This window comes from Prionailurus viverrinus, chromosome A3 (assembly GCF_022837055.1).
Source record: "Prionailurus viverrinus isolate Anna chromosome A3, UM_Priviv_1.0, whole genome shotgun sequence".
NCBI lineage: Eukaryota > Metazoa > Chordata > Mammalia > Carnivora > Felidae > Prionailurus > Prionailurus viverrinus.
The window spans coordinates 115,145,520-115,161,298 of record NC_062563.1 but is presented as its reverse complement, the minus strand read 5'-3'; the positions used below and the strand labels follow the sequence as shown (position 1 = coordinate 115,161,298).

The window sequence follows — 15,779 nt, the reverse complement described above, 5'->3', positions numbered from 1 at the left end:
CTTCCCCCACTTGTTCTCTCTCTCTCTCTCTCTCTCTCTCTCTCTCTCTCTCAAAAATAAATAAATGCTAAAAAAATTTTTTAAAGTCTTTCGGTGATTTTTCATATAATTGGAGGATAAGATCTAAAATCCTTAAAATGGGTTCTAAAGTGTCAGTGAACTAGCCCTGTCTTGCATTACTTTCCCCACCCCCACCCCTTGATCACAATAGTCTATGATACTGGTCTTGCGGTTCTTTGATGACTGGAACAACTCCATCTAGGCGAAAGCCTTCACACATGCTACTGTTCCTTCTGCTTGGCTTCAAAATCATTTCTTTCCCTAAAATCAAATGCCTTCCCCAACACCTTTCCCATTATCTAAATCCAATCATCCTGGTATCACAGCATTTCTTGAATTGTGGACTGTAGATGCCTCAAGACCCTTCCAAGAAGTCCATAAAATCAATACCGTTTTAGTAATAATGAGGAACCTGCCTTTCCCACTATGTTGCCATCTGCATTTATGGTACAAAAATGCGGCTGGGTAAATTAAACCATTGGCACATCAGAACTGTGATCAAGATAATGGAATCAGAACGCACTACTAGTCATACATCCGTTACCTCCACCCACACCAAGGTTTTTTGCTTGTTTTTTTAAGGCCAGTATCACTTACTTCCAATAAATCTTGAACTGTGAGTAAAATTTTATAAAAATATTTTGTATGACAAATGTTTAAATTTGTAGTGATTGAAATGCATAAAGCACTTTTGATATATATAGAATTATGTCTCAGGGAAAACATTTGTGTGATTTTTGAGTGTAATCCAAACCTAGACCTTTTTTTCATGGAACACAATTTTTACTTCAAAAAATGACTGTAGACAAATTATGGCTATACCAATTTAGGTACTTAGCAGAAATTTCCTAGAAAATGAACAAAATTGGCCTGCCACTTCAAAGAAAACATTACCCAAGATATACCTGAAGTTTTCCAGTGAAAATTAGACTTCTGCGAAACTTCTATGACTATGAAATTAACAGCTTCCCAATAATTAAAGATATTTCTGATGAAATTTGTGGTAATATCAACAAATGTGTTTTTTTGGCACTTTCTAATGAAATGTCAACTTTCAAAAGATTGGCAAAACTCAATTAACAAATATCTTCTAGGGGTGCCTGGGTGATTCAGTCCATTAAGCAACCGAATTCGGCTTGTCAGGACCTCACAGTTTGTGACTTCAAGCCCCACGTTGGGCTCTGGGCTGACAGCTCAGAGCCTGAAGCCTGCTTCGGATTCTGTGTCCCTCTCTCTCTGCCCCTCCCCCATTCGCATTCCCTCCCTATCTGTCTCTCTCTCTCTCTCTCTTTCTTTCTCAAAAATAAACATCAAAAAAAAACCAAATATCATCTAAATGTTCTATGTAAGATGTTAATGAAATGATGCAAAGGTAAAAGATCCATTCAAAGTACAAGATAGTACAAAAGATGATCGTGGTTGACATGTAGGGAATGAATTAGTATGGAAGGTAAGAATGGAAGCTAGTGGTATAGAATTTAATCTCTCTTGGACTGTTATTTCTTCTCTATACTTTTCATAGTTCCCAGAAGGATGTTCTTTCTCTATTTTCTCAAAGAACTTTGTAACACTGCCAATCTCAAGGACAGCCACCTTCAAGAGAATACAGCTATGACTGTGAATTATTTTTAATATTAGGACCTTTAGATTTATTCAAAATTCAATTATTATATACTAATTACAAAAATAGGCTGATCACATCATCATGCATCATTTGCCTCTCTTTACTCACTCACTTTATCATCATCATCTTAGTCCTTGGCTTTCTTCCTTTTTCTCTTTTTCTTCCCATTCTCACTTTCTGTCCACTTATTTAATACATGCTTTCTGCTTCTACCAATATAGATTCTATATCTCTCTACATAACATTATCAAATAGAAAAAGGTTTGGGAGGGGCGCTTGGGTGGCTCAGTTGGTTAAGCGTCCAACATTGGCTCAGGTCTCCAACGTCGGCTCAGGTCGTGATCTCACAGTTCCTGAGTTAGAGACCCACATTGGGCTCTGTACTCATAGCTCAGAGCCTGGAGCCTACTTCAAATTCTTGCCTCCCTGTCTGTGCCCCATCCCCACTCATGCTCTGTCTCTCTCTGTCTTAAAAGTAAATAAAAAACATTAAATATATATATATTTATATATACATATATATGTGTGTGTATATATATATATATACACACACACATATATATATGTGTGTGTATATATATATATATATATATGTATATATATATATAAGTGAAAGAAAGAAAGAAAGAAAGAAAAAGGTTTGGGAAAGGCTATCATATAAACTACGTTTGATTATCACTGATTTACAGACCCAGGATCAAATGAAGGAAGCTTCTGAAAATCTTTCCAATCTATTTTTGCTCTTACATATGAAATACATTAGTTAAAATTGTAGATTAAATAGGTATTAAATACTTGCTAAAACACTCCTCAAAACATAAATGAAGGCTAACCAAAACTTCATCAATTTGGCAACATTTTATTTATTATGAAAAACTTACTAAAAATAATTTCCAACAAAGGTATGATACAATGAGCAGAGCACACTACATAAGAACAAAAAAGAGCATCTCTTTTGAACAAATTGCTCAAAGGCAAAGGAGGAGGCTGTGGGGTGAGGCTTCCTTTTTAAACTCATGGCTGCTGTGAGTTACTTCCTTGGAATGATTACATCCACCGCCACCAGCACAATTCGAACCTAGCAATCAACATTTGACACAGGGAAGATAACTGACTTTACCTATGTGTAGAGTGTCTGTATAACTAGCATACAGACTGGAGCCTGATACTGGTTCACATTTGTGAATTAACTATTTAAATAAAATGCTAGTCAGTAAATTAAGTAATTTGGGTGACTATTTCTAGCAGAAGCTTTTCAAACTTCACAAATTTCTTATTTTAGAGAATAGTGTATCACTTTATAAGTCTCAATTTGCCAGAAAAAAATTTTAAAGCTAATTTCAGAGCTCCCACCAAATTACTAAGAGCTAACATGCTTCAAACGCCATATTAAGTTCACTATCAGATTCTAAAATAATTCAGCTACTTCATCTTGTCAATGAAATATTATTTTCTTTCATTAACCACAAGTACAATAAAGAATTTTTAATTACAAAATGATTAACACAGAACAAAGTGCTCTGCATTCTTCTTAAAGATGTTCATCTCCTGGGTTTTGAAAGAAAACTTTAAAAACCAAAATATTTAACCTTCTAACAGTTCCACAACTAAACATTTACCGACAAAAGGAAAAGTCAAGACTAAATGTTCAGAAATGAGAAACAATACAAAAGCTTCTCATGATCTATAGAAGGTATTAAATAAAAAGTCAAATTCCTAATGAAATCGAGTATATGACAATAAGCACGCAAAAGCAAATTACTTCATGAAAGAGCAGTTATGATATAATTCCCAACCTTCTCCCATTTAAACAAAACCATGTATTACTTACGTAATGGATGGATCCACTTGTTTGTAAGCATGAGCAGCACAAGACCCACAGTACGTATATCCTGCGTGGCTAAAAAACAAAATATTTTTAAATTTAATCATCCGATTCAAAATCAAGATGTTCTGAAACAAAAAAACCTTTTGAAAGAAATAAAACTATGGTAAACATAACAGAAGTGAGTGTAAAAATAAAAGCAATATAGCTAATGATGCAAACTCTAGAAGACAACAGAAAACACATAATTGCTTTATGTTCCAATTTTAAATTTTAAAAAGTCTTTTGTAACATTTTTGGTCTACAGGACAATTAAATTTAGATATTCAAGGCTTACTTAAGTTGCTAATGTAATACTAACAGAATTTATACATTCCTCTTCAATACCATTAGCAGACTCTTACATAGTAGTAAGACCAAGAGCAAGTCAAATCTAAATAAATCAAATATCCTATAATAATAACTCATCTTTTTTAAATTTCTTTTTATTTTTTAAACTTTTTTCTCAAATTTTTATGAAATTCTAGTAATTAACATATAGTGTAATATTGGTTTCAGGAGTACAATTCAGTGATTCATCACTTACATACAACACCCCGTGCTCATCACAAGTGCCCTCCTTAACAACCATCACCCATTTACCCCAGCCCCCACCCACCACCCCTCCAGCAACCTGTTATTCTCTATAGTTAAGAGTCTCCTTGGGAATGCAAGCTGGTGAAGCCACTCTGGAAAACAGTATGGAGGTTCCTCAAAAAACTAAAAATAGAACCACCCTACGACCCAGCAATTGCACTACTAGGCATTTATCCAAAGGATACAGGTGTGCTGTTTCAAAGGGAAACGTGCACCCCCCATGTTTAGAGCAGCACTATCAACTACAGCCAAAGTATGGAAAGAGCCCAACGTCTATTGATGGATGAATGGATAAAGAAGATGTGGTATATATATACAATGGAGCATTACTTGGCAACCAAAAAGAATGAAATCTTGCCATTTGCAACTACCTGGATGGAACTGGAGGGTATTATGCTAAGTGAAATTAGTCAGTCAGAGAAAGACAAAAATCCTATGACTTCACTCATATGAGAACTTTAAGAGACAAAACAGATGAACATAAGGGAAGGGAAACAAAAATAATATAAAAACAGGGAGGGGACAAAACAGAAGAGACTCATAAATATGGAGAACAAACTGAGGGTTACTGGAGGGGTGGTGGGAGAGGGGATGGGCTAAATGGGTAAGAGGCACTAAGGAATCTACTCCTGAAATCATTGTTGCACTATATGCTAACTAATTTGGGTGTGAATCTTAAAAATAAAAAGTAAAATTAAAAAAAAAAAAGTCTCCAAAAAAAAAAAAAAAAAGACTCTCCTATGGTTTCTTATAACATAACATACAGGGATATATTAATTTCAGGTATATAAGATATGATTCAACAATTCTATTCATTTCTCTGTGTTCATCAAGAAGTATATACTCTTAATCCTTTTTACCTATTTCACCCATCAACCTCACAGACCTCCCCTCTGGCCACTACTAGTTTGTTCTCTGTATTTAATAGGTTGGTTTTTTGTTTGTCTCTTTATTCCTTTGTTCGTTTTATTTTTTAAATTTTACATTGGAGTGAAATACTGTATTTGTCTTTCTCTGACTTACTTCACTTGATACCCTCTAAATCAATCTATGCTGTTGCAAATGGCAAGCTCTCATTCTTTTTTATGGCTGAGTAACATTCCTCTGTGTGTGTGTGTGTGTGTGTGTGTGTGTGTGTATCTCACATCTTCTTTATCCATTCATCTATTGATGGACTGAATTCTTATGTCCATAGCTAAGCAATGGCTGCAACTGACAAGTGTAGAACAATAAAAATACATGCCTGACATGAATGACTTCTCTGCTGATTAGATAAGTTTTCAAATATTAGGAAGAATATTTCCTTCTATACTTTCATACACTTTTTTTTTAAATGTTTATTTTTGAGAGAGAAGGAGAGAGAGTAGGGGAGGGGCAAAGAGAGAGGGAAATAAGAATCTCAAGCAGGCTCTGCAGTGTCTGCGCAGAGCCCAATTCAGGGCTCGAACTCCAACCAAGAGATTGTGACCGTGACACAAAAAACAGACACTCAGATCAATGGAACAGAACAGAAAACCCAGAAATGGACCCACAAATGTGTGGTCAACTAATCTTTGACATAGCAGGAAAGAATATCCAATGGAATCAAGACAGTCTCTTCTGCAAGTGGTGCTGGGAAAACTGGACAGCAACACGCAGAAAAATGAACCTGGACTACTTTTATACACCATACACAAAAATAAACTCAATGTGGATGAAAGACCCCAATGTAAGACAGGAAGCCATCAACATCCTCAAGGAGAAAGCAGGCAAAAACCTCTTTGTCCTTGGCCACAGCAACCTCTTACTCAACACGTCTCCAGAGGCAAAGGAAATAAAAGCAGAAATGAACTACTGGGACCTCATCAAAATAAAAAGCTTCTGCACAGTGAAGGAAACAATCAGCAAAACTCAAAGGCAACCAACAGAATGGGAGAAGATATTTGCAAATGACATATCAGATAAAGGATTAGTATCCAAAATCTATAAAGAGTTTATCAAACTCAACACCCAAAAAACAAATAATCCAGTGAAGAAATGGGCAAAAGACATGAATACACACTACTCAAAGGAAGACATCCAGATGGCCAACCGACACATGAAAAAATGCTCAACATCACTCATCACCAGGGAAATACAAATCAAAACCACAATGAGATATCACCTTATACCTGTCAGAATGGCTAACATTAACAACTCAGTCAACAACAGATGTTGGCAAGGATGCGGAGAAAGAGGATCTCTTTTGCATTGTTGGTGGCAATGCAAGCTGGTGAAGCCACTCTGGAAAACAGTATGGAGATCCCTCAAAAAAATTAACAATAGAACTACCCTATGATCCAGCAATTGCACTATTAGGTATTTATACAAGGGATACAGGTGTGCTGTTTCGAAGAGACACATCCATAGCCAAAGTACGGAAAGTCCCAAATGTCCATTGATGGATGAATGGATCCGTCATTGTATATAGAATCTAGTGAATATACCAGGATGGCAAATAAGCACACAAAAGAATGCTCAACGTCATTCAGTCACTATGGAAAGGCAAATTAAAACTACAAAAAGCTACCACTAAACAGCCAGTAGAATAACTGAAACCAAAAAACGTGACCATATCAAGTATGTTAAGGATGCAGAAGTGAAATTCGAGCTATACTCAAAATGTAAAGTGGAAATGTATACTGGAAATGTAAAATGTTACAACCACTTTCAAAACAGTTTGGCAATTTCTTAAAAAGTTAAATATACTCCTACCATATGACCCAGCTTTCCAGTCCCAAGAAAAATGAAAGCATTATTACCACAAAGATTTGTGCACAAATGCTCATCCCCGCTTTATTTGCAACAGTAAAAAACTGGAAACCTAATTCCTCAAAAGATGAATGGATAAACAAATGGAAGTATAGAGGTGCCTGGGTGGCTCAGTCGGTTAAGCGTCCAACTTTGGCTCAGGTCATGATCTCGTGGTTTTTGAGTTTGAGCCCCATGTTGGGCTCTGTGCTAACAGTTCAGAGCCTGGAGCCTGCTTCAGATTCTGTGTCTCCTTCTCTTTCTGCCCCTACCCTGCTCTCATTCTCTCTCTCTCAAAAATAAATAAACATTAAAAACAAAAACAAAAACAAAAACACAAAAAAATGGAGATACAGTCATATAATGGAAAACTCTCCAGCAACAGAAAGGAACTATTGATACACCCAGAAATAATTATACTTAAAAAGATGGTTAAAAAAAAAAAAAGAGAACGCAACAAAGAGTTCATACTGTATCATTACACTAAAAAATAAAAACTAATCTGTAGCAACAAAGAATAAGTCAATGGATGTGACTGGAAAGGAGAGGCAGAGAGGTACAGAAGGCATGAATCACAAAAGGGCACAAGGAAACTTGAGGATGATGAATATGTTCATTATCTTCACTGTGATGGTTTCATAGGTGTATAAATATTTCAAATGTATCCAACTGTACACTTTAAATATATGCAGCTGCAGGTTAACCTACCACAATAGAGCTGTTTTAAAAAGGGTCATCATCTGATCTAGCTTAAGATATGAATAGAGAAAAAGAGATTCACATAAGTCAATCAGAGCAATATAGGATAGTAGTATGCTTAATCAGGAGTTAAGTAATATGGTACCTACACTAAGCACACTGAAATCACTAAAGGTTTTATTGGTTGGGTTAATGTAGTCACTCTATCCGTATACTTCTGGCAAGAGAGCCTATCAAGTTGCTTTAGTACAGCAATATTCTCCACAACCCGGTTCTAATCTTAGCCAGAAGAAATGTAAGTTGTTCTATGGCTCAGCACATTCGGTTTTGCTGATCTTGATATTCTAGCCTAACCAGGGGCTCAATTGTTTCCAATTCGGTCCCCAATCCTCCAGTGCCAAACACCCCAGTACAAACTACTTCAGATTCCTGACAGCTGTTCCTGATCTTAACATTACTGGCTTCCCCTTGTCAATTCAGAAATATGTTAGCTTCCCTAGTCAGGTGGACCTTAAAAACCATTTGATCCACCAGCATCTGTCCTGGTCTGTGTCAAACCAGAATAATATCTCAAATTTTCAATACTGCATTGCTCTCAGCTGTCACTCATATCCTATCCATCCATGTCCCAACCCTTATTCTTTAAATTGATACATCTTAGATCAGCTTTTCAGACTTTAATTCCTATTTGCCATTCTTCAATTTAAAGGCCCTGACCTTCATTCCATACTCCGATTTCTCAGTCTGTCTTTCCAGTGTGAATCTCTCCCAGTTTCATCAATCCTGTTCCTACTCAACCACAGTTCTTAAAAGCCAGAAAGTTGTCTTAGAAACGTGGGATTCTTGAAGTACAGATACGATAGAAATAATAGTAAGAGTAGAGAAGTAAAGGCACAAAGGAAGAGCATCAAAGTTGAAGGAAGAACATGTGCAAATGCCCCAAGTGTATGACGTAGGTGAGAAAATAGGAGACTGGCCTGAGTGGAACAAGAAGTAGTTTGAAGGCGCAGACAGACAAAGGAGTCTGGGCTTGATAAAACAAGTTACTGAAAAACTGCTGTACACTCTGGAGCAGTGTAGTGACAATACGAAACTGTTACTAGTCTAGAACTGAAAAATATAAGATCAGAGACAGGAAGTGTTAAATGACTCTCTCTCAAAAATTTGGCCTGTGGTAGTAATGTCATGGTCTAGAAAGATCTCAATGCCAGTGGGAAATGAGATATGAATGACCTACACTGTAAAAAGAAAAAGTGACATAGCTTAGTAACCAAGGAGGTATCGGGGAATGAGGAAGAGGAGAAGGAAGAGGGTAACTACGATAATGATAATAAACTAACATTTACTCAAAGCTTACTATGTGTCACTCATCCACGTAAGGCAAGACAGCAATTCACTGAATCCTCACACCAACCCTATGAGGTAGGAATTACTATTTTTCTTCTACAGATGAAGAAATTAAAGCAGAAAGGTTAAGATAGTTACTCTAAGTCACACAAATAGTAAGTGGCCACATCAGGACTTAAAAGGTAGGCAGTAGAGTTCCAGAACCCATTCTTAACCTCCGTAAGAGACCTTTACATATTTTAAGGAAGAAGGGAATGTTTTTATGGTGTAGGAAAATCAACGACCCTAAAAACTGGAAGAATACCATATATCCTATAAGACTGTAGGGAAGGTGGGTGGTTCTGAAAACATGATTAATTGACGTAAGTATGCTTTATAGTATACTCAGTATATATATAATATATATATAAAGTATATAATATACATATAAAGTATAAAGTATATTTTATAGTAGAACTCAGACTTCATAATTTCAGATTTTCAAGTTGAGGGCTTAAAAGTCTGCTAGAAGACAAAACAGTTGTAAAAAGAGAGGAAGAATCTTATTAACTTGAATAGAGAATACACTGCGGAGTGTTTAAAAAAAATCATTAAGTGTACCATCCCTCTTAACCCATATCCTGAGAAACTCTACTTCATAAAAGGACCAAGATCATAGCCAAAGAAAAGAATTTCTAGTACTTTCCTTTATCCTGGCCCAGACACATGGTAAGTAAGAGAGCCATGGTAACAATCATCAAATCTCATTAATGATCCTCTACTCCTACACCCTTCTCTTGCTAATAGAATCCATGATTACACATACATGTGGAAGCAAGGTTTCATTAAGGGATCATTCACCATAAAAGAGGCTTCACTAAGGGAACAGCTAAGGTATTTTTCATTTGTGCCTATAGTCGGAAGAGCAATGAAAATGTGAGCTCTACAGGGGTGCCTGGGTGGCTGAGTCGGTTAAGTGGCTGACTTTGGCTCAGATCATGGTCTCACATGGGTTCAAGCCCAGTGTCAGGCTCTGCACTGGCAGCCTGGAGCCTGGAGCCCACTTCGGATTCTGTCTCCCTCCCTCTCTGCCCCTCCCCTGCCTGTGCTCTCAAAAATTAATAAACATTCAAAATTTAAAAAAAGAAAATGTGAGCTCCACAGATATTTGAATATACATCATAAAAGTATGTTCCAATCAGTCTTTCAAGGCTCTTAAAACCTTAATGCAAAGTCATCCCTGTTCGCTTTTCCAGATCACTCTGGTTCCCAATGTAACCTCATGAAGACAAACACAAATTTATACTGTAACACCTATCATTTCTCATTAGACTAAAAACATGTCTCTAAAAACTGATCCTTCTTATAACACAGGGTACTTCTGCTTCTGTCCTTGTTCCTACACACCAGTTCACCTCCTAACCTTCTAGAATTTCTGTATCCCCCATAGAGCTGCAACAAATGAGGATGCAAGGGTACTCTCCATGGTCATTCACAGTTTCGCACACAGCCAGCCTTGCAGTGTGGGTATAATTAAAATTCCTATGTGAGGAAAATTGCCAATTACTACATGACATGGACTTTCACTTATTCATTCTGAGACCTTCAAAGGTTATAGGTGAATAGCATAAAGTGTGAATGCCAAGAGCCTACCACATATTCTATGAGAGGCTTTTCATCAAAGAGGATATGGAGAACAATAAAAAAACACTTGGACTCAACAAAATCAGGTTCTCATAGCCTGGTTCTATTTAATAGCAGCAAAAATACAAAATAAAAAGATTGCCCTAGATGGAATGAGAAGATGGGACCAGATAAAATAATCTCCTGCAGCAATAAGAAAAGTCAATAAGATCTACTAAAGCTATGATCTAGAAAGCCAGAAACTAAATTTAAAAACACTTGGGAGCATATGGGATTAACACGAACAACTGGTTCTAAACAGTTCCCAGAAGCAGCGGCCTCACATTGCGACTCTCCATTTTACTTTGCTGCACCTCGTCTTTTATTCTTTTATTCTCATAGGCATTGCTCAAAGGTCCCCAAGATTCCTGCTTCATAAAAAAATATTAGATGAGGGGCACCTGGGCGGCTAGGTCAATTAAGCGGATTTCAGCTCAGGTCATGATCTCACAGATCATGAGTTTGAGTCCTGTTTGGGATTCTTTCTCTCTCTCTCTCTCTCTCTCTCTCTCTGGCTCTCTCCCACTTGTGCATGAACGTGCTCTTTCTCTCTCTCAAAAAGAAATAAACATCAAAAAAAAATTTTTTTATTTAAATGATTATATCTCAAAAAACGTCCAGGTTCAAAAGTCATTATTCAGAATATTTTATTTTTAAAAATGGAATCTTACAAGTATTAAGTAAACAATACTATGAACTAATAAAAGGTATTAAAATTATCCAAGTCAAATAAGAACAAACTGACCACAATGTTCCACATCTAGATTGTCTGACCGCTGAAGTATACAGGACCTAAGATACTGCCATAAATAACCTACCACTTAAAATAAACAAGGACTAGAAAAAAACAATTTATATATCTCCAGTAACTTAAACGAACTACATGATTTATGAAGATTCATTGTCTCATGATACACTGGTGGAGCTCAACAGGTATGCCTCACAGTATGTAAACTGGTCTTCTATATAAATGTTCCTCAGCTTTTTAAAATTATTAAACTCACTTTTGTGTTAAAAGTAATACATGCACACAGTGTAAAAAAGTCAAACAATAAAAAAGGGGGCACAGTGAAAAGTGAAAGTATCCTTTACTCCATACTACTCCTACTAGGTTAACTAGTAACAAATCAAACTCTAGTTTAAATACATGAAGAGTGCTTCAATATCCACAGTATCTGCTTAATCATATAAGTAAGCCCCTTTACTTGTGTAAGTAACCTCTCCAATTATCTGATTATATTTTTCTATCCAACATGAGGTTTATTTTTTTTTTACGTTTTTATTTATTTTTGATAGAGACAGAGCACATATGGGGTAGGGGCAGAGAGAGAAGGAGAAACAGAATCCGAAGCAGGCTCCAGGCTCCAACCTGTCCGCACAGAGCCTGACGCAGGGCTCGAACGCACAAAACCGCAAGATCATGACCTGAGCTGAAGTTGGAAGCTTAACCGACTGAGCCACCCAGGTGCTCCTCCAATATGAGGTTTCTTAAGTGATGCATAACTGTACAGCTCCATTCTAAGGGTTCCTGAGATATTCCTGCGTACTGCAAGATAAACAACAATTTTGGCATCAAGGTGTCTTGCAGTCATGGTAGGAAGGCTTTTGGAACTCCTAGTCCATGAGATCATTTCAGTATATATCTCTGGGCAACACACTGTTTCCTGCACCTCAAGGTACATAAGGCGATCCTAAATTCAATCAAAGGATATTTTTAAATCAAATTAAATTCTTCTGAATCTTCCAACTGTGCCTGCCTATATGTCATATAGATTAAAATCATTAAGATTGATCAACAGTTGGTTTATGGGTCGATATTTATTCTTTAACAACATCATTCTATTTAATCTACATCAATAAACAAATGAGCAATCTGTTAAAAGTAATCTGTTAAAACTCAGGTTCTGAGTTGGGTTTTGTTTGTTTTTAAGGCTCCCCTTACAGAATTTATGCCTATGAAGGTAAAATCTAAGAAAAGCTGGCCCCAGAGAGCTAAATTTTATAAAAGTTAAATAACTTTTTTTAGGGACACCTGGCTGGCTCAGTCGGTAGAGCATGCAACTCTTAATCTCAGGGTTCTAAGTTCTAGCCCCATTTTGGGTGTAGAGAATACTTAAAAATAAACCTTAAGAAAAAAAAAAGAATGTTTTTTTAATAGACTTCAAAGTAGAGATCTAAAAATTTTAAGTTTTCTAATTACTAGATAAGCATGTTCTTAACAAAGATGATTTTGTGTCTCTACATAAACAACAAAATATTTGTTGCTGCTTTTCTACCTCAAAAAAAAAAAAAAACTACTTTGGGTGTCTGGGTGATGCAGTTAGTTAAGCATCCAACTCTTGATTTCAGCTCAGGTCATGATCTCACGGTTCATGAGATCGAGTCTCTCACTGGGCTCTGCACTGGCCATGAGGAGTCTGCTTGGGATTCTCTCTCTCCTTCTCTTTGCCCCTCTCCCACTTGCACTCTTTATCTCTCTCTCTCTCTCAAAAATGAACAAATAAACTTAAAAAAAGACACTTCTGGAAAGGAAAAGCATTACTTCTGGAAGCCATATAATAAGATAAGCTTGAATATATTTAAAGTTTTCATATTAACAAAATGGAAATTGCATTATATATGCATAAAAATAACTACAAAGTCACTATATAACAGAAACATTCACACCAAAGCCAAAACTATTTTCAAATATCCATTTTAAAACCTAAGGTAACCTGGGAATCTTTTCCAAATCAATTTATTTGTAACTTAGACTCAAAAATTTCATTTCCCAGTCTATTGCCAATTTCAACTTAAAGCTAATAATAAAAAGGAAACAAGTCTAGCTACACTTTCATGAATAACTAGCCTCAACTTAATTGTATGTTCATTTAGCACAGCTTCCACATTTAGAACAAGTTTTAACTAGGAAGGTAGCATAAAATACTTAAATACCAGCAAAGTAATTAGAATGACAATAGGACCTATGTCTTGAGTTACTATAAAGACATGATTATTAATCCATTCTTACCCAATCGAGAATTATGCAAACTTCCCCCCCCATCCCTGCATCAATTTTTCTTTCTCTACTGGATCATTTCATCTATATCATAAACACTTTAATATCTCCCATCTTAAATAAAAATTTTCACCTGACAACATACTCCCATTCCCTCATTTCCTTGATTTATAGAAAAGCCTGTTAAAAAAAAAATCAAAAAAAAACCATCCTCACTCATTTCCCTCTCCAATTCTTTCTTGAACCCAGTGCGATCGTGCTTTCATCCCTACCAGTCCACAGAAATCGTATGTATCAAGGCCACCAGTGATCTCCAAATTGCCAAATCCAATTATCAATTCTTAGCCCTCATCTTATTTGACCTATTGGCACAGAATTTGACACTGCTGATCATTTTCTCCTCCCAGACACATTTTTCATCCTTTTTTGCCTCCTACAGACACCACTCACCCCTGGTTTTCCTACTTCCCCACTGGTCTTCCTTCAGTACCTCCTTTGCAAATGCTCACCTTCATTCAGATCTCTAAATGAAATTAGTTTGCCTAAGGGCTTAAGTCTTTGAACCTCTTCTCTGTATTTTACTTGCTACACAACCACAGGCTGTTTAGACTTTAAGTGTGATATATGTATCAACACAGCCATGGCCCTTCTTCTCTGTACTCCAGATTCGTATTTTTAGCTGCCCATTTGAGATCTCCACTTACAGACACCTAACAGGCGTCTCAAAACATTAACATGGTCAAAATACAATCCTAGATTCTACAAAACACTTTATTTTTTTTTAATATATGAAATTTATTGTCAAATTGGTTTCCATACAACACCCAGTGCTCATGCCAAAAGATGCCCTCTTCAATGACCATCACCTATCCTCCCCTCCCTCCCACCTCCCATCAACCCTCAGTTTGTTCTCAGTTTTTAAGAGTCTCTTATGCTTTGGCTCTCTCCCTCTCTAACCTCTTTTTTTTTTTCTTCCCCTCCCCCATGGACTTCTCTTAAGTTTCTCAGGATCCACATAAGAGTGAAAACATCGTATGGTATCTGTCTTTCTCTGTATGGCTTATTTCACTTAGCATCACACTCTCCAGTTCCATCCATGTTGCTACAAAGGGCCACATTTCATTCTTTCTCATTGCCACGTAGTATTCCATTGTGTATATAAACCACAATTTCTTTATCCATTCATCAGTTGATGGGACATTTAGGCTTTTTCTACAATTTGGCTATTGTTGAGAGTGCTGCTATAAACATTGGGGTACAAGTGCCCCTATGCATCAGTACTCCTGTATCCCTTGGGTAAATTCCTACCAGTGCTACTGCTGGGTCATAGGGTAGGTCTATTTTTAATTTTTTGAGGAACCTCCACACTGTTTTCCAGAGTGGCTGTACCAGTTTGCATGCCCACCAACAGTGCAAGAGGGTTCCCCTTTCTTCACATCCTCTCCAGCATCTATAGTCTCCTGATTTGTTCATGTTAGCCACTCTGACTGGCGTGAGGTGGTATCTGAGTGTGGTTTTGATTTGTATTTCCCTGATTAGGAGCGACGTTGAGCATCTTTTCATGTGCCTGTTGGCCATCTGGATGTCTTCTTTAGAGAAGTGTCTATTGACGTTTTCTGCCCATTTCTTCACTGGATTATTTGGTTTTTGGGTGTGGAGTTTGATGAGCTCTTTATAGATTTTGGATACTAGCCCTTTGTCTGATATGTCATTTGCAAATATCTTTTCCCATTCCATTGGTTGCCTTTTAGTTTTGTTGATTGTTTCCTTTGCAGTGCAGAAGCTTTTTATCTTCATGAGGTCCCAATAGTTCATTTTTGCTTTTAATTCCCTTGCCTTTGGGGATGTGTCAGGTAAGAAATTGCTGCGGCTGAAGTCAGAGAGGTCTTTTCCTGCTTTCTCCTCTAGGGTTTTGATGGTTTCCTGTCTCACATTCAGGTCCTTTATCCATTTTGAGTTTATTTTTGTGAATGGTGTAAGAAAGTGGTCTAGTTTCATTCTTCTGCATGTTGCTGTCCAGCTCTCCCAGCACCATTTGTTAAAGAGACTGTCTTTTTTCCATTGGATATTCTTTCCTGCTTTGTCAAAGATTAGTTGGTCATACTTTTGTGGGTCTAGTTCTGGGGTTTCTATTCTATTCCATTGATCTATGTGTCTGT

General features: G+C 36.8%; 1 protein-coding gene across 2 annotated transcripts in view; it reads right to left on the bottom strand.

The window, feature by feature from the left end:
* Window positions 1-15,779, bottom strand: part of MEMO1 (mediator of cell motility 1) — a 136,891-nt gene that overhangs the window by 56,479 nt on the left and 64,633 nt on the right. For both annotated transcript variants that reach the window (XM_047851478.1, XM_047851477.1), the window contains one exon: window positions 3,516-3,584. In XM_047851478.1, coding sequence (XP_047707434.1) covers window positions 3,516-3,584 — 69 coding nt within the window. The remainder of the gene's footprint in view (window positions 1-3,515; window positions 3,585-15,779) is intronic.